General features: G+C 44.7%; 5 protein-coding genes across 6 annotated transcripts in view; 2 read left to right on the top strand and 3 right to left on the bottom strand.

Moving 5' to 3' along the window:
* Positions 1–8,486, bottom strand: part of LOC111074763 (tyrosine-protein kinase Src64B) — a 33,483-nt gene extending 24,997 nt beyond the window's left edge. Inside the window, exon 1 of the mRNA XM_041594100.1 lies at positions 8,162–8,486. The gene's annotated coding sequence lies outside the window, so the exon portion shown is untranslated. The remainder of the gene's footprint in view (positions 1–8,161) is intronic.
* Positions 3,294–5,358, top strand: LOC111074762. Its single transcript, XM_022367695.2, has one exon. It carries the CDS (start codon positions 3,353–3,355, stop codon positions 5,156–5,158), a length of 1,806 nt encoding a protein of 601 aa, XP_022223387.2. The 5' UTR covers positions 3,294–3,352; the 3' UTR covers positions 5,159–5,358.
* A 2,138-nt stretch (positions 8,487–10,624) lies between the features above and the next one.
* On the top strand, positions 10,625–13,409 carry LOC111074764 (histone deacetylase HDAC1). Of its 2 annotated transcripts, none has more exons than XM_022367699.2 (4): positions 10,625–10,830; positions 11,252–11,364; positions 11,440–12,685; positions 12,756–13,409. In XM_022367699.2, the coding sequence occupies exons 1-4, from the start codon at positions 10,788–10,790 to the stop codon at positions 12,941–12,943; spliced, it is 1,590 nt and encodes a 529-aa protein (XP_022223391.1). In that variant the 5' UTR covers positions 10,625–10,787; the 3' UTR covers positions 12,944–13,409. The 2 variants fall into 2 exon arrangements, with proteins under 2 accessions (XP_022223391.1, XP_022223390.1); XM_022367698.2 differs by having other exon boundaries at positions 12,753–13,409.
* Positions 13,410–14,166: 757 nt separating this feature from the next.
* The window catches only part of LOC111074747, a 64,218-nt gene continuing 54,758 nt past the window's right edge, over positions 14,167–23,626 (bottom strand). The window contains 1 exon segment of the mRNA XM_041594157.1: positions 14,167–14,811. Within this exon segment, the coding sequence (XP_041450091.1) occupies positions 14,365–14,811 (447 nt within the window). The 3' untranslated portion in view covers positions 14,167–14,364.
* On the bottom strand, positions 18,753–22,974 carry LOC111074769. The gene has a single exon (XM_022367704.2). The coding sequence runs from the start codon at positions 19,571–19,573 to the stop codon at positions 19,217–19,219; it is 357 nt and encodes a 118-aa protein (XP_022223396.1). The 5' UTR covers positions 19,574–22,974; the 3' UTR covers positions 18,753–19,216.

Here is a 23,626-nt window from a genome sequence, read left to right as displayed (position 1 = left end):
GCGCCTCTAACCATTTTCACATCCTCCTGCGACACATTCACACCTTGTAGGGGGAGGCAAGGACTGTATCTACATCTCTCTCTCTCTCTGGGGTTCAATGTACTGAAATTTCATTTGAATATTAGCCTCTCTGCTTTACAGAGATTGCATTGGGAAATCGATTTGCCATTTTGTTGCCACTGTCACAGGCCATAACCAGAGTTTTCGCCTCTGCCCTTTTTCCTTCCACCTCTGACAGTTTTAGCCAAAAACTTTCTGCCAAAATCCAATATCAGCGCAACAGTCCGCACATCCTACTGTCTGTTTTTATTGGCCCTCTTTTTTTGTCTATATATATTTCTCTCATTTTTTGGCAGGGATTAGCCAAACTTTACTTTACCATTAAAAGGCGAAACTTCAACTCGATTTTCTTGTTGTTGTTTCTGCGGGGTTTTTCCTCATGGATGATAGTTCCAGCAGCTGAGAGTTGGATCTACTAGTTTTATTAGTTTTTGCCACGCTTTTCGTATTTATTTGCAAGAAAATTACAGCAGAGCTGGGAGAGAGCTTTTCGCCTCATAAACTTTTATTGTCCCTGATCCTTGTAATTAAAAAGTTTTCATTAAGTCGGCAAAAAGAAGAGATATTATACTTTAGGGTTGGGGTCTTCTTTCTATAAGTTGAGGCACGAACTGGGTCGCTGGTTGCAGCTGCAGGAAGCCTGTATGATGTTTGCTTCAAGTTCTGACTGACCAACGCGTCGGGGGATTACTGCTGCCAAGGAAGATGTGGAAGTGGATAATGGCAGCGTAATCCTTTCGGAGGAGTAAAACCTTTATAGTTTTTATTATTATATGCAGGAAAAATGTAGTTAAGAGAGAAAATAAACTGTTGTCATGCTTCAATTGCTTTAAAAATGAATACACTGCCCGCTGATCGAACTGCTTGCTAATTAATGCAGGAGTTAGTGCCATACAGGCTTTACTTTTGCTGCTCGGACGAATGCTTTGTTTACTTGTCCCTTGCAAGGTGAACTGATGGCTAATTGGCTCAGAAAATAAATCTTTTTCAAGCTTTACTTTGCTGATTGGTTAGATGGAAGTAAACCTTAAAAGAGGATATGGATGTCACCTAAAAAAAATTGTAATTGGAAGCCTGATTGTGTTAAAGTTTAAATCCAATTTATGGAAGCCAAACAAAAAAAATCCTGGCTCTCATCTGCAGCTGCAACAGAAAACCCAAATTGGAATGCCAAAAATGTACTCTCTTTTGCTCTCTTTTACATGTAAATGAACATGTGTGTGTTAGTGCTCGTGTGTATGTGTGTGTCCTGGCTCTCTAATTGGAGTAACAGGAGGCGGCAAAAACTTTTGCCACCGAAATGTGCCGTTGCCTGCCCATAAAAGCTGCTTTATGAAAATCGATAAAATCGAAAACTAGCCAAAAGCAACGACAAAGGCAGCAACAACCACCCCACACAGAAACAGAGGCGGCGGACAAAAAAAAAAGAGTCCGGTTGAGAGTCGAGTCCGGAAATGTGTGCGGCGGCCCAGGAGCACACGCGTCAATGTAGCGGACGGAAGAGGGAAAACGGAAAGCGAGAGGCAGGAGAACCAGGAGAGCGGTAAGAGTGTGTGAGAGAGAGAACGCCAGGAGAGAAGTGGGTAAGGTAAGGAAGGGCCAATGCAAAAGAATGAATGGCAAACCGGAACACGTTGCCGAACAAAGCTTTCCAGTGTGAGCAAGGGAGCGAGAGCAGGAGAGAGCGGGGGTCGAAAAAAAAAACCCCCATAGACGGCGCAAACAGCAGCGACAGCGACTGCATGAAGTGCAAAGGCAATGTACATTTATAGCCAAGGTACGGGCATTCCCGATCTGTCTTGCTCTCTCTCGTTCGATCTGTGTGTGCACTGAATTGAATTTATAGTCTTAGCCACTCACAGACAATGCCTCACCTTGCTTTCCATACACCTTGGGGCTAAAGTAGTCGGCGCGGTTATGGAATGAAACAATGTTTTGCTGCCCAGCGGATGTGCACTCGAGTGCCGGCTAAAGTGGGGAGTATGAAACTGGGGGGAAACACAGAACGGCAAGTGGAGTGTGTGTGTGAAGGGAAGTAAGAGCGGAAGAGAGCGGAACAAACAATGTTCGGGGGCCTTCTGCTCTGCCTGTTTTTGAGGATGTGTGGGGATCCTCCTCCTCATCCTGTGCCCTGCCTTTGGTTTCCATTTTCACGTTGATTTTCCCGCCGTAAGCGTGCGAGTGCTTTATAGCCAACGACCTGTGCTAATGCCATAAATCTAATTGGCCCCCGGACATGCCGCCTGACCCCTCGCCCCACCCAACCGTACCGTGTCCAATGAGTGGGGCTTTTGGGTTAGCCGGTCATAGAGCAACATCCTCATCCTCGGGTCTGTGTCCATTTTCATTTCCATTTTCCACCGCTTCTCCTGCCAACCGCTTGACCATTAAAACTGACTACAACAAACTTTTTTTCTTGCCAGGCGTAAAACTTAGCGACATAAATTAGAACTTTTTCCCCACTGCAACGTCAGAGCCGCCTCTGAAACGTTTCACCCCTCCTCCCCACAGGTAGACCAGTGGATCCCCATAAAAAGTCACCAAATAAAAACAATTGGAAAATGCAATGTTGCGCCCTGCAGCGGCAAACAAACTTTGTTCCACAGCTGGACTCCACTCCAGCAACCCGCCAGTCAGTCACCTGTACAGCACCAGGAATGAAATGCAACATTTTCCCAAGAAACATAAAACTAGAACAAAAAGCTAAACGAATAGCAAATACACTTCAAGATGTGAATAAATCAAAGCAAACCATTAGTAACTACCAAGAAACTATCGAAATTCCTATAGATTCTATGCGTTTCCTTAAGATCTATGGCTGAAACTAATATTCTGACTTTATTTACGATCCATAATATTTCAAATTCTTTTCAAATTGTAGGTGGTCTACGAACATAATACAAATACCTTCTGTAAGAGTATCTCGAAAAGGAAACTTTTAAATTGGCATCAAAAACTTTCAACTTTAAGCGAACCGAGAGAGAGAGAGACAGAGAGAGAGACAATGGACCTGTTTCTGAGGTCAACTGCAGAGCAGCAGCTTGGCTGGGTCAGGGAGTCGTAGCTGCGACTGCATCCATTAAGCAGATTGATGTCCATTCCATTTGGCATTGAGAACTATGTCAATGGAGACATTACTCGTAATTACTAAGGACAAATATAAACAGAAAATCAGTTCATCAAATGCTTGACAATTTCTGGGCATCCAAGGGGGCATGGTATATGCTCTCAGTATAAGTATATCAGAGACTAGAGTTCAATCCCATCAGAGCATAGAAATTTTTTGCGCAAAATGTATCGAAAATTGATTTGTCTTTCTCGTTGGCTGCCCAAACATATTGATACGATACCCGACCAGATCTGGAATCTGCTGTTAGCCCGCTTCTACACTGCCAATCTGCTGTGCGTCTTCTTCGACTTGATCCTGCTGTTCTACTCATGTTCCCTGAGCTACCTGCTGGATGTCCCGGTGGGCACATTCGCATTTACTTCACTGCTGATTATGCTGCAGCCAGGTGTGGCTCTCTATGGACTGCTGCTGTGCCACATCCACAACGAGCATCCGATCAGCTATCGGACACGGTTGCAGCGGCTGCGGCAGGAGATGCCACTGCGAATCCAGCTGCTGGTCACAGTCCTCTACGTGAGTATCCTCACCAGCCGGTTGTACGCCTGCTTCATGGACATCTTTGACGTCGATTGGCCCCCTTACTTTCTGCTGATCCACGGCTGCTGCTGCGGCTTCGCCTACTTTCTTGCCGAGCATGGCAGACGCCTCCGCCGGTTCTCTTTACCCGGTTTGGGTGTTGGCCTGTGCATATGGCGATCGATCGTCGAGAGCACGTTTCAGTCCCATAAAGTCAGACTTGTCGTCGTGACAGCGCTCGCCTCTGGCCTGATCCAATCATCCTGTTGGATCCTTGTGCTGGATGGTGACTTAGGGCAAGGATGGAGTGCTGAGAAAATGTTCTGGGCCTGGATCCTGACCACCCTCGTCTTGGCCAAGCTGCATGTGATTAAGAATATATACGAGGTAGTCATGCAGCAGGAATTGCCGCTGGTCCTCAATCCCCGACAAGTGCACCTCAGATACAACAAGAGACTCTGGGAACATTTTATATTGTGGATGTGCCGCCAGCAGCTGTGCCAGGTGCCGGAGGACTTGGCCGAGCTGCAACTGTCATTCTACATGGCCTTGGATATTAAGTGTCTCTACGGGTTCCGCCTGCTGGCGGCTAGCGAATTCCACGAAGCAGCGTCCAACCATTGCGATCGTCTATGCCCGACGATCTTTTCGCCGATTCGACTGCACACATCCTGGCTGAATCTGCGCGAATTGATAATGGCAATGGTGGACGAGTTCGTAGCCAACATGAAGAGCGCTATGGAAGACTCCACTCCCCCCTATCAGCCACTCCAGAGGCCTCAAAAGAATCAAATCCGGAATGCAACAAAACCCTCGACTACGCTGCCCGTCCAGACGACCCCAAAATGTTTATCGGCCTGTGATCAGCTGATCGCGAGAAATCTAAAGTTTCCATCGCTAATGACGGATGCTACCTCCTGCCAGCCTATCATCAAATCGTGTCCGACCTGGGATGGACTCAAAGCGGCTATAGAGGGGATCGCTTTGAAGTTCCAAAGGTTTTTCATCTGGTCCCGTGGCATCTGGGAATGCCTACCCAGGCTCCCCGCCTGGGTGCACTATTTCTGCGACACGAATCCCATGGAGAAGATTAATCACGCGCTGCGCCGTGCAGAGCACCTGGATGATGTGTTGCGAGGTCTCGTACGCATATTCATTCGCTCGCTGAAGGAGGACGAATACGGATCGATGGAGTCCGATCTGGTGCGCTTTGTGAAAGCCCTGCTCCAGGTGGAGAAACAGCTATATGCGGCCCTGGATCTAAAGATGTGCAGGAGCGGCAGACTGTGTGGCACACACGAGAAGCTACTTGTTGGCATCGAACACTGCATGTTCTGTATGCTACAGCATTTTTCATCCAACCTCGATTTCATGGTGCACGACAAGGTGTTGCTGAAGACGCTCAAGTGCAAGATGAAGAGCCTGGGCATTCCCCACACTCCCGTTCGTTGAATCTGAATCTCTCCTACACTCACACTCCCATCTCTACACTCACGCTCTTTCAACTCTGCATACGCTCACGCTCCCACCACTATCTGCATTTTCCACTTGCCACGCACTTTCAGTTTTTTTTTCTTTCTCTCGTCTTTCTTTTTGTTTCTTCTTCTTTCGTTATCAATAAAACGCGCATTGTTTGCGGGCTAAGTGGACGACACACACACACGATTGCACTTCCACAGACACACACACACAGAGAGCACAAAGGAAGAGCAAAAGAGAGCTCCGAACAATTGAATTTTCTACTTGTGCTTGTTCCTCTGCTGCCGCCCCTCCTTGTACTTGTGCTTTGACTACTTTTACAGTTGTTGTTTGGCTACTCCTCTCTACACCCTCTGTGCTCCTTCTTTAGATTGCCTTCGCAAACGCTTTGTGTGCAAAAATAAAAGAAGAGAAAAACAGCAAGTGAAATAGAGAAATGAAAAGATCTCAACAAGTTTGCAGTTGGTCGAGTTGAGCAGATTTACTCGTTTCAAGCATTTACGATTGCCATTTTTCAATGATTACCAGAGAAAGAGGGGGGGGCCAAAGGGAGTGGGAGTGGAGCCAAAGAGCAAGAGCAGGGCGGAGGCCAAAAAGCATAATTGCCTCCCCATTTCACCGCATCAGGGGGCTACGAAGCAGTCAAAGAATAAACTATGAAAGGGTATGCAAAAGGAAGGCAAACTATTTGCGGGCTTTATCAGCGGCTAGCCACAAAGGAAAAAGTGAGAGAAGAAAACAACTCCCAGCCTCCCTCACAGCAGTAGCACCATAGAGCAGAGGGAGGGCACGGGAACGCAGATAAGCTACAAAAATAGCTGAAAAATCCAAACAAAATTGTGGCTTGAACTTCAAAGCACAACGGGATTGAGAGAGAACTTGTGGACGGGGGGAGAAAATTATAAACAAGACACCAAAAGGTAAATAAATACATGTGGCATGGAGGGGGCGGCGGCGGCGCAGCAGCAGCAGACACAAAAATGCCGAAAATAGCAAGCAGGCGGCAGGCAGGCAGAGGAGAGAGTGAGAGAGAGAACAGCAGCTGCTGCGCCGACGTTGACGCCAGCTGCTGCTGCTGTTTCTGCTGGTTGACTGTGGAACAGCCTGCGTCGGGCCGCCCTCTCCAGCTCCACGTCTAAATTACAGACAATTACAAAAGCAGCAATCCCAATAACAAAATGCTCTTTGACTTTTACAGCAGCCTGTGGCGACCGCAGCGCGCAGCAGCCGAGCTATAAAAATGGCTTTGCTTTTATCAGCAGAGCAGAGCAGCAGACTGCAGCCAGCAGCCAGCAGCGCAGCATAAATAGAAACTGCAGAGGGAGAGCAGATCTCTTTCTCTCTTTCTCTTTAACAGACTAGATCTTTTGATACCCTTACTGAGAGTGTTATGATTTTCATCAGATGCTTGTCGTCTCAAAATAAACTCTACAAATTTCATACCAAATACCATTACATATTCCAACAACCCAATCGACATCAAATTGCCTAATCTGCAAGAGTATCAATAAGTTCGGGTCCGTTTCTTCTTGTTCTTGCATTAGTTCTGCCTGCTATGTTGTTTACTTATGGCTTTTGATGCGTTCATTGGCTCTTTAACGGCACTTTGTAATGCAGGCAAACCAAACGAAAGAGCAGGAGGCATAGCATAATGCCACTAAGGCGGTGTGAATGAAAAGGAGCTAAAACCAGTTTCGTGACCGAAAGAGAAAAACAACAGCAAAAAAAAAGTGCTCACACTTACCTTTTTTTTTTTCTTTTTCTTTTAATTAGAATAAATCAAAATGGCAATCTTCGGGCGTTTTACTGCTGCTGGAAGCAACTATTAAAACCAGCCCCGGCTTAGCAGCTAAACTCTGCGAGTATTTACAGTTACGGCCATAAACGCAGTCGCCGTCGACGCGTCGCTCTGTTGCTGCTGATTCTGCTGTTGGCTGTATGTTGTTGCTTATTTTCACGGTCGTTAGGGGGGACTAAAAGCAACAAATACAACTATGATCAAAGTAAATCAAATAGAGTTTTCTCTCTCCCTCTCTCTCTCTCGCACACAGTACTGAAGTTCTGCTTTGCACCGAAATTCGATGCCGCTAATTGGAAGATATATGAATGCGGGAGAGTAGTAAAGAGAGAGAGAGAGCAGCGCAGCGAAACTATAATTAAACACGTACGAGTGGGGGGAGGGACCACCAAAAAAAATTTAACAGAAGATATATCCTGCGGGCGCAGTGGGTAGGGTAGGGAATTCACAAAAACGGAATAAAGACCATGTAAATGTTGTTATAAACTAATAAAAAATAAAAATAAATATTTCCTCATATATAACGAGGGAACAAGGGAAAACAAAACAAAAGTGAATAATAGCAACCCAGCCACAACAACAAGAACCACGATGAAATGGGTCGAAAAATGGGAAATGGTCACAAATGCTTTCCACGGAAACGACGGCACAAGTAAAAAAAAGGAGTGGGAGGCAGGGAATTAACAAAAAAAAAAAAAGAATAAAGAAATAGAGTCGAGAAGGAGGCAAAAAAGTAACAGAGAAGTTGCTGGTAAGGCGTTGGTCTACCGCGCGGGGGGAACGAGAGAGAACATAAAATAAAGAATAACTTGCTGGCAAGCGGCAGGAGAAAGAGAGTATTGATGGGAGAGATGAGTAAGAGAGAGCGAGAGAGCTGCGCAGGATATTTCCCGTCTCTGTTAATGCCGTCTTTTAATTCTGATTTATTTTAATTAAATTTCATCAACGGAGTCGTTCTTTTTTTGTTACTCCGCTTTGTCACTTTATTTCCATTTTTCCCAATTCTTCTTTAGCTTATTTTCAAGTGTGAGTGCATATGTGTGAGTGAGCGAGTGTTGCTGTTTGTGTTGTTTCCACTGCAACTCCACTGCCGCTTGGAAACTTCTTTCTCTTTTTCACACACACACACACACACACATGCACGCACACACGCACACGAAACACAGTTGGAAACTTACGCGTCGCACTCCGTCTATTAAATTGAAATTTTCACAGCGTTTTCATTCAACTATTAGCCACTTGGTATCTCTGTTTTTATCCAAACCAGGAAATCACAAAACACCGAACCACGAAATGCCACCCACGCCTTTGGAAAATTCAGTAAAAAGCGCCAACCGAGTTGATTTCTCCGACTCTTTTAATATTTCATTATCTTTGTTATCACTCGAGGCGCGGAGCCGCTGTATTCTAAAATATATTTTATTGCATTTTGCTTACAGCGCCGCTCCAACTTTTCCGAACACACGCGCGTCTTTTTACCGTAAATCTGATGTTTTGAAGAGTGTGACCGCGGATTTATTGATGGAATATACAGCCTGACCCTCAGAAATATACCGTCTCATGTTAAAAAAATACCCTAAATATACCGAGGAACAAACTAACTTAACCCCACTTAGCCCATTTCTTTTTAAACAGAAAATCATATTCCTCGATTTTGATATTCGGTTTAATAATGACGTTTCTGAGTTTCCAGTCACACTCGACACAACAAATCTAGTGAAATATATATTTTTCCATATATTAATATACTTTTGAAAATGACCGCCATACAAATACTGACACTTTTCGCTCTCAATTCGTGGTGGTTTTTCAATATTGTCTCTCTTTTCAGAGGTGAAGAAAAACAATCGAGTGCAGTGGCTATATCAAAACCATCGATAGTAGAGGCTAGCAGCAAAATATCGGTAATATCGATAGTGGCTCACAATTTAAACACAGAAATGACTCCGGAGAGCGTTTCAAAATATGTTCTCTTTTCAGAGGTGAAGAGAGCGCTTTCGTGGTGACTTTTCGTGGTGTGACGCAACAATAAATCTTTATTCCATACGCGTTCCCGTAAGATACATTTGATTTTGAATGGGAAAAATTTCAGCAACATGCTGCCACACCACGAAAATGAGGGGAAAGTCTCCACAAAAACACTATATTCTCCACTGAAAAGAGAGCACTCTCCACGAATTGAGAGCGAGTTTTGCAAACTCTCCACGAATTGAGAGCGAAAAATGTCAGTATTTTTGGTGCGCGTTTGGCGGTCAATTTGAAATGTGTCTTCATATTTGGAAAAATAACTTGATTTGTTTTGTCGAGTGTGACCGCGGATTTATTGATGGAATATACAGCCTGACCCTCAGAAATAGACCGTCTCATGTTAAAAAAATACCCTAAATATACCGAGGAACAAACTAGCTTAACCCCACTTAGCCCATTTCTTTTTAAACAGAAAATCATATTCCTCGATTTTGATATTCGGTTTAATAATGACGTTTCTGAGGTTCCAGTCACACTCGACAAAACAAATCTAGTGAAATATATATTTTTCCATATATTAATATACTTTTGAAAATGACCGCCATACTCATTTAGCGCACAAAAAATACTGACACTTTTCGCTCTCAATTCGTGGTGGTTTTTCAAAATTGTCTCTCTTTTCAGAGGTGAAGAAAAACTATCGAGTGCAGTGGCTATATCAAAATCATCGATAGTAGAGGCTAGCAGCAAAATATCGGTAATATCGATAGTGGCTCACAATTTAAACACAGAAATGAGTCCGGAGAGCGTTTCAAAATTTGTTCTCTTTTCAGAGGTGCAGAGAGCGCTTTCGTGGTGACTTTTCGTGGTGTGAGCAACATGTATCTTACGGGAACGCTTATGGAATGACGCAACAATGAATCTTCATTCCATACGCGTTCCCGTAAGATACATTTGATTTGTATGGGAAAAAATTCAGCAGCATGTGGATATGAATTAGCAGCATTGTTGTGCAACTTTGGCACGGAATGAGCAACAAGTCTGAGTACCTTTGGAAAATGGATATTATGGACTTGAGATATTGTTTGTAATTTCAGGCTCCAATTAATGCCGAAACTAGTCAATCTCTTTTTTAAAGACATCAACGAAAGTTTGTAGCTCACGGGTACCAACAATAGGTATCAGAACCGGGATAAATGTATTTATAAAGCACAAAAACATATGCATAGATAGGTAAAAAACAACTCAATCTAACAAAAATGCAATATAAATGTTTCAAAGCAGCCTGAAACAACAAATTTAACATCAATTAAAGGAAATAAGGTATACAAAAATCCATACGCATAGAAGAAACTTGGTTGACCAGCAACACTGACGTCACATTTAGTCAACATTTACGTTTTATGCTTTGGCCGTTTTTGTTTGAACCTTTTTATGGAAACAATGCAATAAAAAGGACTTCTGAAAACTTGCCAATCTTGTAAAAAATGTATGTATCTATCGGATAAAATTATTTGTTTAGGGCTGAGAGGGCTAACTAGCTAGTAATATTAAACGGAATATTAAAATCGAGGAATTGTTTTAAATTTGTGGTATTTAAATGGTATTTCTCGAAACTAAAATGGTCTTTAATGGTATTTATTTGTTGGCCGGATGTTATTTTTTATCGTTATCGTCACTTGCGAACTAAGAAAAGACGTGCGGCAAACAAACCAAACAGCCAAACAGCCGGGGACGTTAAATCGCATCTGAGGTAAACCAGATTTTAGCGCGCGCCTGCTGCAAAACCAAGGAACTTGTTAGCACCTCCTCAGAGACACCGCACAGCCCAACAAAATGCAGTCTCACAGCAAAAAACGCGTCTGCTACTACTACGACAGTAAGTTTTTGCATAAAATAAGTAAAAATTAACGCTTTGCAGCAGATAATTGTGATTGAATGGCCACCGCAGTGTTTTTGTGTGCTGGGGCTATTTTTTTCCGGGTCCATTTGGCGGCGGATGATAGCATTTTGTGAATTTCAAGTTTTACGGCGACTGTACAAGCGCGTTTGGCCAGAGCGCACTTTTGGATGGCAACCGCAGAGCGGTTTTTGGTGGTGTGTGTGTATGCTTAAGTGTGCGTGTATGTACCTGTATGTCTGCTTTGTTCGGCGAAAGTGTACTCTGAAACGGTTGTAGGCGAAAAGTGCGCTCGGCGCATGGACGCCTCGGCGACAGTGGCCTTAAAATGTATTTTCTGCATAGCGTGGCAATTACTTATTTTTTCGCCAATCTAACCCTTGGTATTTCTGCTCTCCAGGTGACATTGGCAACTACTACTATGGCCAGGGACACCCCATGAAGCCCCACCGCATACGCATGACGCACAATCTGCTCCTGAACTACGGTCTATACCGCAAAATGGAGATTTACGTAAGTCCCGAGATTTATAGCCGCTAATTAGACACGGGATTTATAATATGTATAATAATGTGACTACGCCCGTAGCGACCGCACAAAGCCACTGCCGATGAGATGACCAAGTTCCATTCGGACGAGTACGTCCGATTCCTGCGATCCATCCGGCCGGACAACATGACCGAATACAACAAGCAGATGCAGCGCTTCAATGTCGGCGAGGATTGCCCCGTCTTCGACGGTCTCTACGAGTTCTGTCAGCTGTCAGCGGGTGGCTCCGTTGCCGCAGCAGTCAAGCTGAACAAACAGGCCTCCGAGATCTGCATCAACTGGGGCGGCGGCCTGCATCATGCCAAAAAATCGGAGGCCTCCGGCTTCTGCTATGTGAACGATATCGTTCTGGGCATCTTGGAGCTGCTCAAGTACCACCAGCGTGTTCTCTACATTGACATCGATGTGCATCATGGCGACGGCGTCGAGGAGGCCTTTTACACCACGGACCGCGTGATGACAGTTAGCTTCCACAAGTACGGCGAGTACTTCCCGGGCACTGGCGACCTGCGCGACATTGGCGCCGGCAAGGGCAAGTACTATGCCGTCAACATACCCCTGCGCGATGGCATGGACGATGATGCGTACGAGAGCATCTTTGTGCCCATAATTTCAAAGGTAATGGAGACATTCCAGCCGGCGGCGGTGGTCCTGCAATGCGGCGCCGACTCCCTAACCGGCGACCGGCTCGGCTGCTTTAACCTGACGGTGAAGGGGCACGGCAAGTGCGTGGATTTCGTGAAGAAGTACAACCTGCCCTTCCTGATGGTCGGCGGCGGCGGCTACACCATCCGCAATGTCTCGCGCTGCTGGACCTACGAGACGTCCGTGGCCCTGGCCGTGGAGATTGCCAACGAACTGCCCTACAACGACTACTTCGAGTACTTTGGGCCCGACTTCAAGCTGCACATCAGCCCCAGCAACATGACCAACCAGAACACATCCGAGTATCTGGAGAAGATCAAGAACCGGCTGTTCGAGAACCTACGCATGCTGCCACACGCGCCGGGCGTCCAGATCCAGGCCATACCAGAGGACGCGATCAACGATGAGTCTGACGATGAGGACAAGGTGGACAAGGATGATCGCATGCCGCAGAGCGACAAGGATAAGCGCATTGTGCCCGAGAACGAGTACTCGGACTCGGAGGATGAGGGCGAGGGCGGACGTCGCGACAACCGCGCGTACAAGGGACAGCGCAAGCGGCCGCGCCTCGATAAGGACAACAACAGCAACAAGGCATCTTCGGAGGCGTCCAGCGAGATCAAGGATGAAAAGGAGAAGGGTGAGTGGGGCACAGAGTCACCCGAAGTTGTTCAATCAAACGTTTATCTAATTTGTATCTATCGCAGTAGATGGCGCTGATGGCGAAGAATCGACGGCATCCAATGCCAACAGCAACAGCAACAACAACAGCAGCAGCAACAACAAAAGCGACAACGATTCGAGTGCGCCAGCCGGCGGGGCGGCGACTGGCGGTGGTTCAGGATCGGGTTCCGGCTCCAGTTCGGGGGCCAAGGCCGCCAAGGAGAACAACATATGACGTGGCGGCCGCAATTGGTTATAGAAGCCAATTAAGCGACCGCCGAAGTACAAGCCGCCGGACTTCACCTAGCACCCTCTGTCCCCCAGTTCCAGCTACACATCCATTTAGCGTCTGATACTACTCTGTGTTCCCCCCGCCCTCCTCACTCCACTCCACCCTACCCATCACTTGTCACTGAATGCTTAACCTTAATCTAAGTGCGGAGGATGTTGTGTCCCTTGCGCCGCACCCATGTCCTGGTCCACTCCTGTCACTGCCATTGGTTTGGCAGTCGCGGACCCTAGCGGGCTCTCTCCCCTACTCATCGTAGGCTTAAATACAATTTATTGTAAGGCAATCGATTCTGCAACCTCATGGATCGAAAACGTATATGCTAGCGATTAAAGAAACGCGAAATATCTACCGCCTAAGCGCACTCGTGTGGGCGGAACCTAATCTAATTCAATAAATATTTATAATTAAGTACTGCCGACTTCTCTATGTGTATGTGTATATTACTGCCTAAATATAGCTATAAGGAAGCAAACTGTGTTGGGCTAATTCGAAATTTTTGGGGGATATGTATGTTGTGGTGCTGCAACCTTTTCGATCGATGGCCTGAGTCTCCAAGGAGCTGCACCATTTGCTGATCTGAGCCAGTGCCGGCTTGGGTCTAGCGTAACTCAATCCCTGATTGATTGATTGACTGATTGTATAAAATTTCTCGATTCTCAAAATATGGATAGATTTCAAAAGATATTCATTCGTTTTTCAGTTTGCGGCTGCTTTAAGAGCTTTTCCAGTGCAAAGTTTGAAAAATAAATAATTTTACACCATACATAAATGCATTTTTTTATAAGATTGTTTACTTTTTAAAATCTTTAAACAAAAAAAGGCTACAAATCCACATTAAATTAATTCTGCTACATGGCAACTACACGTGAATTGGTACGCTGCTACATGAATTCTACATGTGCGCCATCTATCGGAGTGGGATTTCCACATGAAACGTCGCAAGGTGTGTGACAAAGAAAAGGTAGGGAGTTGAATATCGTTAGTATCGATATTCAAGGATCGATAGTACGATAAATACAAATTGAAATGAACTCTAGCGCGTAATTTGAAATGTGAGTAGATGTTGCGCCCTTTGGCCATTACTTACGTGTATAAAATGATGCCTTAGGTCCCTCTGAAATAAACAATAACACCAATAATAATTATCAATAACAATTCATTTAATATTTAGCAACAATTTGTTCAACATTCGCTAACTATAAAATTGGTAAACTAACTAACTAGTACATACTAGAGTTCATACTATAAATGGTAAGTAAAGGGCCAATGCGGATGCCGGTAGGCCGGTGCACTTGCCCCGTTGACGAAGGTGTGCGACTAGCTTGTTTCCGGGTTAGCGGGGGCCGCCATGCAAAGCCCACCCGCTAATCCAGCGATAATATCGACTCGATGCTGTTACGATTACTGCGCGGCTGCAGTCGCGGTCCACCCAAGTAACTAATTGGATTCGCGAACTGGCGCTGCTGCAGCGACCCACCCACCAGATAGAGCAGCGGCAGCGTCGGGGCACCCAAAGCCGCCGCTTTGGAGCGATGGCGTGGCGGTGGGGCTGGAGCGAGTACTGGCGCTGTAGCTGGGGGCATTGTGGACCCTGTGGACTGTGTTGTCGCATTGGCATTTGCGGCGCCAACATCAAAGGGATGCCCTGTGTCATCGGGTGCTTTGTGGCGGGATTTGGCTCGTTGTGGCGGCTCCTGCTGCTGCTCCTCCTCTTCATGCTGATGCTCTTCTTGCGGGTCTTCATGCTGATAATGCTGCTGCTGCTGCTGCTGCTCCTCATGGTGCCCTTCTTGCTGCACCGCCTGCGTTGACTGCGAGAGATTGGGCATGAAAATGGTCACGGGGGGTGGGAGCAGGGCCGTGTGGGGACGGAAACAAATGCGGGTGGGTTGGTGGTTGTGATTGGTAGGGGGACGAAGGGAGAGGTTAGATTAAATATTTTTCAGGGTTTAATTCTATTTGGCTTTTTAGTCAAAGTGACGTAGAAATGGACATGGACATGGAAACGAAGGATATCGTAGATGTGATTGTGTGTGTGTGTGTGTGTTTGTGTGTCCAAAGAAGAGATAAAGTTTTATAATTATTCAAAGCTTTCCAAAAAAAAGGTGTGGGGTGGGGTGGGGTGCTCAAGCTGCTGTTGGTAGAAAATAGGGAAAATAGTTGGTGCTTCGGGATTTTGGCACCTGTCGTGATTTGGCACTTTATGTTGTTTAATATAAATGCCAAGGAAAATTGTGCATGTGTGTCTCTGTCTGTGTGTGTGTGTGTGTGTGTGTTGCAGTCTACAGCTGGTCCAGCATCCATTTGGTTGCACTCAAAACCTGCCTCAACAATGGCGCCACATCAGTCGCTGCTGCTGCTGGATGGTGTCTTGGTTACATGAAACCCGCCAGTCACTTTACAGCCCACTCAGCCCCCCACTGACACACCCACTCTAACACCCCCTTTGGAGCGCAAGACAGCTTTAGGATGGCAGGCTGGCAGGGCCCAAAATCCACTACAAGGAAAGCGGCTAACGCGTTTCAGTCAAGTGCAAATGTGTTGGCCAGGGCGACAGCCAACACATTTACATACCTCCCAGCCAAAGATGCCACAAAGTGGGTGGCAGCTACCGACTAAGCGTATACCCTAACATAGAGGAAAACACCCGGAGGAAGCAGCGGAGAGAGGAAGTGGAAAATATTTCAGTGGAAAATATTTCGATCTAAAACCAAATCTGCCTGAAAACCGCGTAACCCCTCTGCCATTTAGGGTATGAAGAACGCATTTAAAATGTTATTTTTTCCACGCTGGTGGCGCTGCCTTTGCCTTTCATAGTTTTCCATTTGCAAGAGAGACCCATTTCAGTTTCATTTCTGTGCAATTTTATTGTTCTTGGCTGAAGGTTACCAGAGGAGCAGCAGCAGCAGCAGCAGCCGCAGCACCCGAAGAGCGTTGCCAACAATAAGCAAAAACTTGCACTTTCATGCAGCACCAACAACGGCGGCAACAACACACACACTGACACACTTCTGTAATCCCCCCCTCTTGTGCTCCACCATGTCCTTTGGCAGCCATATTAACATTGTTGTTCTGACATTTTTCATTGCATACTGCGCGGGGCATACTGCATTTCAAATATTGTAATACTTTGGCCACGTCATCGTGCAGATCGCCGAGAGAGCGAGGGGAGAGCGGAGAGCCGAGGCATATTTCAATTTATTACCTGCCAGACAAACAAAACTTTCAGGCAAACGCAAACACACGCAAACCCCCCGAACTCCAATAATCCAACAAAAGGTATATTCAAGAGAAGGTAAGGTAATCGGAGTGTGTATGAGCTGCAGAGTAGTACCTACATATAACATATATATCCTTTCCCCCACACCGCCACACAGACAGGACACGCATTGTGGGCCAGTGCCCCGCAAGAGCAAGCGTCAGTGGAATATATTTATTACACATGTTGGACATCCCAAGCACACAAGTTCTGATGCTCATTTGGTCTCTCTCTCTCTCTCCGATGGTCAACAAGCAAAATGCCTTGTTAACCATTATGGGCCATGTTTTAATGTGGCAGCACACAAACGACAAACACAAACAACAGCCAAACAGCAACATCAACAGCAAAAACAACAATAACTTTTCGCATTAAATGAATGCCAAGTGGCATTGAGACAGAGAGAGATGGCAGTAGCTGGAGGGGACAAACAAAAGAAAGAAAAAACTTTGTTGTTCCTGGTGATGTTTTCTCTTTTCATTTTTTTTTCTCAACTTTTCAACGCGGAAATTAATAACAAATTGCTTTAAGCCACCATGACGATTACGCTCTCTGGCCTTCACTCTGCTCAATGGCCATGGCTACAGAATACACTCGGGGACACATGAAGAAGACATTAAGTTCGTATAAATGCTATTATTATTATGTGCATAGAAGCGGTGCCTCATAAAGAGATTTAATAGAGAGAGTCGCTGCCACCAAAGACTGCTATTATGTGGCTAGGATATAATGGATATAAAAGGTTGTCCACTGCCCCAGTGAGGTTCCCTTGTTGAGAACTTTTTCGATCTGCCCAGGAGTTTGTAGCTCGCTGCAGCAAGGCTTCCTATTTAATTAATCCAATAATTCACTCCAAAAATTGATTGCAAATCAAAATTCATTATTATATTTTTGATAATTCGAATATTGCATGCTAAAATAAAGCCTTCCGGTTGTTTCATGATAATTATGAATACAAAATTCGCACCACTTAAAATGATTTTTGTGAATTTTGCAAATGAAAATCTTAATTAAATAATATTATATATGCCTCATTAAAGTGTGGCATTATAAAGCAGCATTATGTCAGTGTATTAACTTTATATTTTACCACTAAATTGTTTAGTTGCTTAAATTTTAAATAAAATAAAAAATTGAACTTGAATAATAGAACCTAGAACCAGAACTATAAAGTGGCGCTAGTAATTTCTCGCCTATTGTAAGTCTACGAGTATACTTGTGCATGTGTCTGGTTGTATGTACGTACATATGTATGTATGTGTGTTGCCTGGCAACGCCTTGAGTGGAGAAGAGCGTGGAACAAACTTTTGCCAGGCACAATAAACACTTCATTGCGCTCTTGAGTTAATTTGTCAAGAAAGAACGAGCCAGCGAGCGAGCGAGCGAGCGCATACATGTTAAAAATTATTGAAAAAGTTTCAAGTGGCAAATGGCAACGAAAGATATTGTTTGGCCATGATGGTTTTTCATTAAGGGACCCATCCCCGCTCCCCACCACCACCCCAACCACAACGCTGCCAGCCTGCTGGACCATCGTAATTGCTGTATAGAGAAGAGAGCACATGAATAATGCATGCTTTGAAAGTTTTATGAAAATGCACGAAAAACCAGGAAACGCCACAGATTTGAACCCCACCCCACGACAGCCCAGACCACCCGCCCAGCCCTTCTGGGAAACAAACAAAACAAAATGGGAAAAGGAATTCGAAAAAAAAGTTAGGAAAAATAAGCAAAAAATAATAATTAGAGCAAGCTGCTAACCAACGGAAGGCCAATTGGCTTCGTGTTCGTCTCCAGCATTTTGTTTTTGGGTTTATTCATCGCTCTGCAGCAACGCTGATGTGATTTCCAAGTTGATATAGTATAGGAAGATAAAGAGAGAGTCTCTATACTCTATAAGGAAACAGCAGCGGCTGAGGCAGTGCCTTCCAGTTCTTGGGAGGTACAAGAACAGAGTGAAAGCTGCAGGAGAAACGCGAGAAACTGTGCATTCTATCTGTTGGATAGATGCTACTCAGAAATATTCCCAACAGCAGACTAGTGGAAACAGCAGCAGCAGCAGCAGTAGTAGTTTGGTTTTTGCCATCAAGAGTTCTCTTTACTTTCCACGATGCTCCGCTTTGTTTCTATGCTTCGCTTTAGATGCTCCACTTCGCTTTGCTTCCACTTCCCTCCCCACACTTCTCATCTTCTCTCCCCTGCTGTTCAATAAACTGTAATTCGTGCGCCACTTCTCCGTGCATTCATTTGCTCCGACACTCTCTCTAGCGCTCAAATGCACGCACACACACTCACTTACAGTCACGGGGACGACTACTCTACGTTACGTTACGTAACGTACATTGTGCTTGGCATACATGGCGTATGAGTGACATTTAATTAAAATTTATGTAGTCTAAAATGGCAAAAAATTTTCTACACCACAGCGAACGACGATGAAGCAGAAAGCAGACGCTGGAGCTGGAACTGAAGCTGCGGAGGTGGGGTGGGGAGGGGGGGGGGAAGCTGCCGCCCAATGCAGTGCCGCCTGTTCAAATTTATGCAACGCACCATTTTGTTTGAGTTGTATTAAATGTTGGCAGTGTTCTGTTCTCCATTCTGTTCTGTTCTGCAGCTTGGGCTGGTAATCATGTGTAAATTTGTTTTTACACCCATTACAAGTGCAGGACCTGGACCCCACCACGCCCCCAGAAACTACATTGTCAGTGCTGGTAAGGTTATCAAATATTTAAATGGAAAATTGTAGGATCAAAGCAGATAACGTTTGGAAAATGGTATTTTTCTCATGATTGAAGTTTAATTTACGCTTTTTGAAATATATCTACAATTGCTTGAAGCTTAAACATAAATTAGATTTTATGTAGGTAAAATGTACAATCTTAGGATAGGAATTATTGGGGTATCACTTGTGCTGTTCTATATATCAGACTTTTCCCACTCCATACAGCCCATCCTCCTCACTTGCTGTTCGTGCGTTTCAGTTGCCTTTTCAAACCCATTTCCATGCGTCTGTAGTGCAGGCGACGCTGCAGACTCTTCCGGAAGATCGTCTCTCTGGCCAGGATGGCCAGATCCTCGTAGCTGCACTGTCGAATGTTCTGCTTGGTGCGGGCTATCAGTTCGCTGGTCAAGTGAATTTTGGTTATGGATGCGCGGGCCGTCTGCCCATTGCGGCGGCGCAGCTCCTCGCGGTGCTTGAACATCACATAGGCGGCGGTGGGGGAGGATGGAGGCTGCGTCACTGTTGCCTCCGGCTTCTGTGGCAGCTGCGATGCCGCCGGCTGTGCGCTGTTTTTCTGCTGTACGAGACACATCTTGGTTGCTGGAATGCTTGAGTGCGTTTGCTGGTTACGTCAGTGCTGGCTCCTGAATTTATACACATTTTGGTGGCACCTTTTCTGACCTGCCGTCCATTCATGAGAGGTGCGGGCGCAGGTCAATCAATCGCCGGATGACCTGAGGTGCACTTTTTACGAGTCATTAGATTTTTTACAGCTGGACCGGGCACAGGGTGAGTGGATTAAAAAAAACTGTAATCCCATTCATTACCTAAAAAGTGTCGTAAAGTCCCGAGCAGCAGCCAAACGGAGCGCAAAAAATTATCTCCGTCTCTCTACCTTGTCGCGCACCGCTAATCCGGATACATAACCGGATTAAGTCAAACTAAACTGTTTATGGGTCATGTGACCGTCGTCGGTGGCCCTTGTGCCGGCTCTCCTGTTTGTTCTTGTCCACGTTCCATGGTCTTTTCGATGCGCGGCTGCCTCTCCATGATGTTAATCCTTTGGCCGTGGCCGTGGCTCGCTGGCCTCACAATTAGCATCATTATGACGGGACAGCTGATGGCATTCCTTCCATATTTTGGGTATTTCACATGAAATTTTCGCTTGGGCTGGATAAATGACCAGCTGACCCAAATTTGTAAACATTCAAGCCAAATATTTGACTTTGATCGCCGGCCACAACCGCAACTTCTTTATTATTCCACAGAGGGGCACAGTGGTGCTTGATTCGTTGTGAAGCGATTCTATTTGACATCATCCAATTGTAATTGTGTCCCCAGCATTGCCTTCTGTGCTAGGGAAAGTCTTCGTGATTCGCTGTGATCCATTGTGATCTTCTGATCGCTTTCATTCTCCGTCTGCTGTGCTACTTATCCGCTGTTTTATTGCAGCTTCTCTTTGCCAGTCTCCTTGTTAAAGGGTGCTAAAGAAAGAACTCACAGTGCTGCTATGAACACAGCTCTTCTTTGTTTATCTGCTTCTCAGCCACTTTCTTAGTTTACCGAAGAAGAGCTTTTCAGAGAGCGAGAGCTCCTTTATCTGCTCTCTGCTTTCAACAATCTATCAACAACTTATCATATTCATGCCACTGTGCCACGACTATGTTTGTTGTTTTTTCATAAAATTTCGCCTAAGGGCAAAAAGGGCGCTGTAAACTCATTAAATTGGCTTGACTGCTGCTATCCGTTGGCTCTGGCTATTGCTTATTCCATCGCATTTTTCAATAAGCTTCAATGTGTGTGTGTTCGTGCGTGTGTGGGTAGGGATACCCGGACCCTTCTACCAGTCTGGATTTCATTATGAAAAGGGTTTTTCGCCCTTCGCCCGCCGCTCCAATGTGCGAAAATCACAACATTTTAATCTCATAATCTGAATTTATGTGCAGACTCAATTTCGTTATACTTAACGACATTTTATGCGGTTATTTTATGCAGGCAACAGCATAACGGGGGAAAGCTGAAGGAGCTGCTGCCCTTTTTTTCTCTCTCTTTTTTCCCCTCACATATGCACACAACACACTTTGCGGTCTGGCTGGCACCCTAAAAATTGAGAGCAGCAGAACAGCGAATGTCAAGAGAGCCCCAGTGTCCATGTGGGTGTGTGTGTGTGTGTGTGTGTCTGTCTGAGTACTTGAGATTTTCTATGGTCGCACAAAACACATTAGTTAAAAGTACTGACCAGCAAAGCCACTAACAAGCTGTTGGTCGCCTCTACCGCCCAGTCCCTGTCCCCGCAACACACCGTATATGGTAGTAGCCCCTTCAATGTGTTCATGCTGCTCTGCCCCCCATATGCCATAACCTGCTCTACCCCACACTCGGTTTGTCCTGCGCTGCCCCCACACACTCACATATTGAAGTGCCATTATGTGTGCTTTACTTTTCCCATATTCTCCTACCCCTCCTGCTGCTGCTGCTTCACCCTCTTCGCTTTCATCTTCTTGCTGTTGTCAATCTGGCTGATGGGCTGAGCTGTGCTATACCCTTCCCTGGGATATTATTATATTCCACAGAGATTTGCAGCGCTAAGGAGAAGGTTTATTAATCCTTGCAAATAGACAAGTCTTTATAGGAAACTCTTGACATTACTATATCATATAGAGAACATAACAAACGATCGATCAAGCAAGAGTATCTAATTTGTCATTCACCCAGAGAAGCTATATTTTTCGTTTTGATTCATCTTGTTGTCAGCATTTTTTTGATATTTGAAACTTTTTTAATAAACGCATTTAAATAAATTGATGTGTGCATGCAAGAGTTGTGTTGCGTAATTTCTCATCATTTAATATGAAACAAGTTAAGGCTGCATACCCTACCCCACCCCCCATTTCACCGTCAGTTTCTTCCTTGCCAAAGAACTTTTACTTTTATTACCTTCGTATATCACACAGCGAGAAAAATTACAAGCGAAAAAAACAAGAGAAAATAAAGGAAAGGAAAGGTGGGAAAAGTTGTGCAATTCTTAAAACTTAATAGATGCAACTTTGCTTTCACTCTGATTTCAGTTTCTCACAATACAAATTATGCAGAAAGCAATTTCGGAACTTAACTCTTAAGTTATCAGATACATATACATACATATAGACCTTAATTACAGTTTATAAGTTTCGAGTACAACGAGGGTTAATTAATAGTTCCATAATTATTATTGGCTACAACTTTTGGTAGCTATAAAATCATAAATTTTATATAGTTTCATGGATTTATATTATTTTTAACCCTTTAATTAATTTCGCACTTCGTTTCAGTTTCAACCTTAACGTTTTTCACGTTTCCTTCTTTTTTAAACATGAAACCAGCTTAAGTGCCAATGAAACCTTGAATAATTTATTTAAAATTTTATTCTTTAGTTTAAATTTCCCCCTTTTATGCTTTAGTTCTATCAAATTGAATTCCTAAGATTTATATGTTCTTTAAACTTTATACAAAATCTTAAATTCGTTTCGTCTATCTATCACTTATTCGTAGTTAGGAATCGTTTCGTTTTTAATCCCATTCGACTGAATTCCTTTCTTAGCATCCTGTTCCAAGTCTTTAATTACTTTTCTAAATTAAATTTTTAGCCACAGACCACATTTATTGACTTTAAAGTTTCGTTTGTTTGGCAAAGTTTTTGGCAATATTGAAGAAATAGTCATGTCAATTGCCAGACAGTTTTCTTTATACATGAAAATTCAAGGACTTCTTTCGCTTGCAATTTGTATTATTTGTTTTGCCTTTGTCGCTTCTTCTGTCTCTGTCTCTGTCTCTTTGTCTGTGTCTGTTTTTATTTATACAAATTGCTTTTCTTTTTTTGGTTCATCCTCCTTCTCCTCTGGCTCTCTCCGTGCTTTATTTATTCTGCCTTGTTGTCTTGCCATCCATTCGCCTAAATATTTATTCTTTTCTACATCCTTTCTGGCATGTTTTTTTGCATTCGCTGTATGTCTCTGCTCTTCGGTTCGTCAGTTCCTGGTGGTTGTCGCGCGTCTATTGACGCCATGGTATCCATTCTGCTTGCCCCCCGTTTTGCGACCTCCATTGCTGCTGGTGCTGCTGCTGATGTTGTTGCCTGTTCCACTCGCTGTGGCAGCGGCCAAATCTACATCCGTTTCGGCAACGATTGGCGGACCCCAAGACACTTGTCGCCGCACAGTTGGTGGGCCTGATCCAGTGCCCACTCGCTCCGCGAGTCCTGCTGCACCTCCTCCTGTTCCGCTTCCGGCTCCTCCGCCATGCTTGCGTCGTTTGCTACTCTGCTGCTGAAGTGTTGCCGCTCTTTGTGGCAGTTGTCGTTGCTGCTGCTGGTGCTGGTGCTGCTGCTGCGGTGGTGGCAGCGGCTGCTGCTTTTGACTTTCATGTTGCTGCTGCTGCAGAAATGTTTCGTATTGCTTTTTATTAAAAACTTTTTCGTTTCATATTCTTTGTTTTAAAACATTTGCCACTCTTCACATTCTCTTTTTTGACGACGACATTCTCTTTTCAAAGATATTCCTCCTTTGTATGTTTTTTTCTTTTTTTTTTTCGGTATATTCTTTAATTAGTTTGACTTCATTCCTACATGTGCTGCGTGCTGTTGTTGCATGTAATGTTGTTGCTGTTG

This window comes from Drosophila obscura, unplaced genomic scaffold, assembly GCF_018151105.1.
Source record: "Drosophila obscura isolate BZ-5 IFL unplaced genomic scaffold, ASM1815110v1 contig_208, whole genome shotgun sequence".
Classification (NCBI taxonomy): domain Eukaryota; kingdom Metazoa; phylum Arthropoda; class Insecta; order Diptera; family Drosophilidae; genus Drosophila; species Drosophila obscura.
Note: the sequence above shows the minus strand (reverse complement) of the source record. Positions and strands in the feature narration are given on the sequence as shown.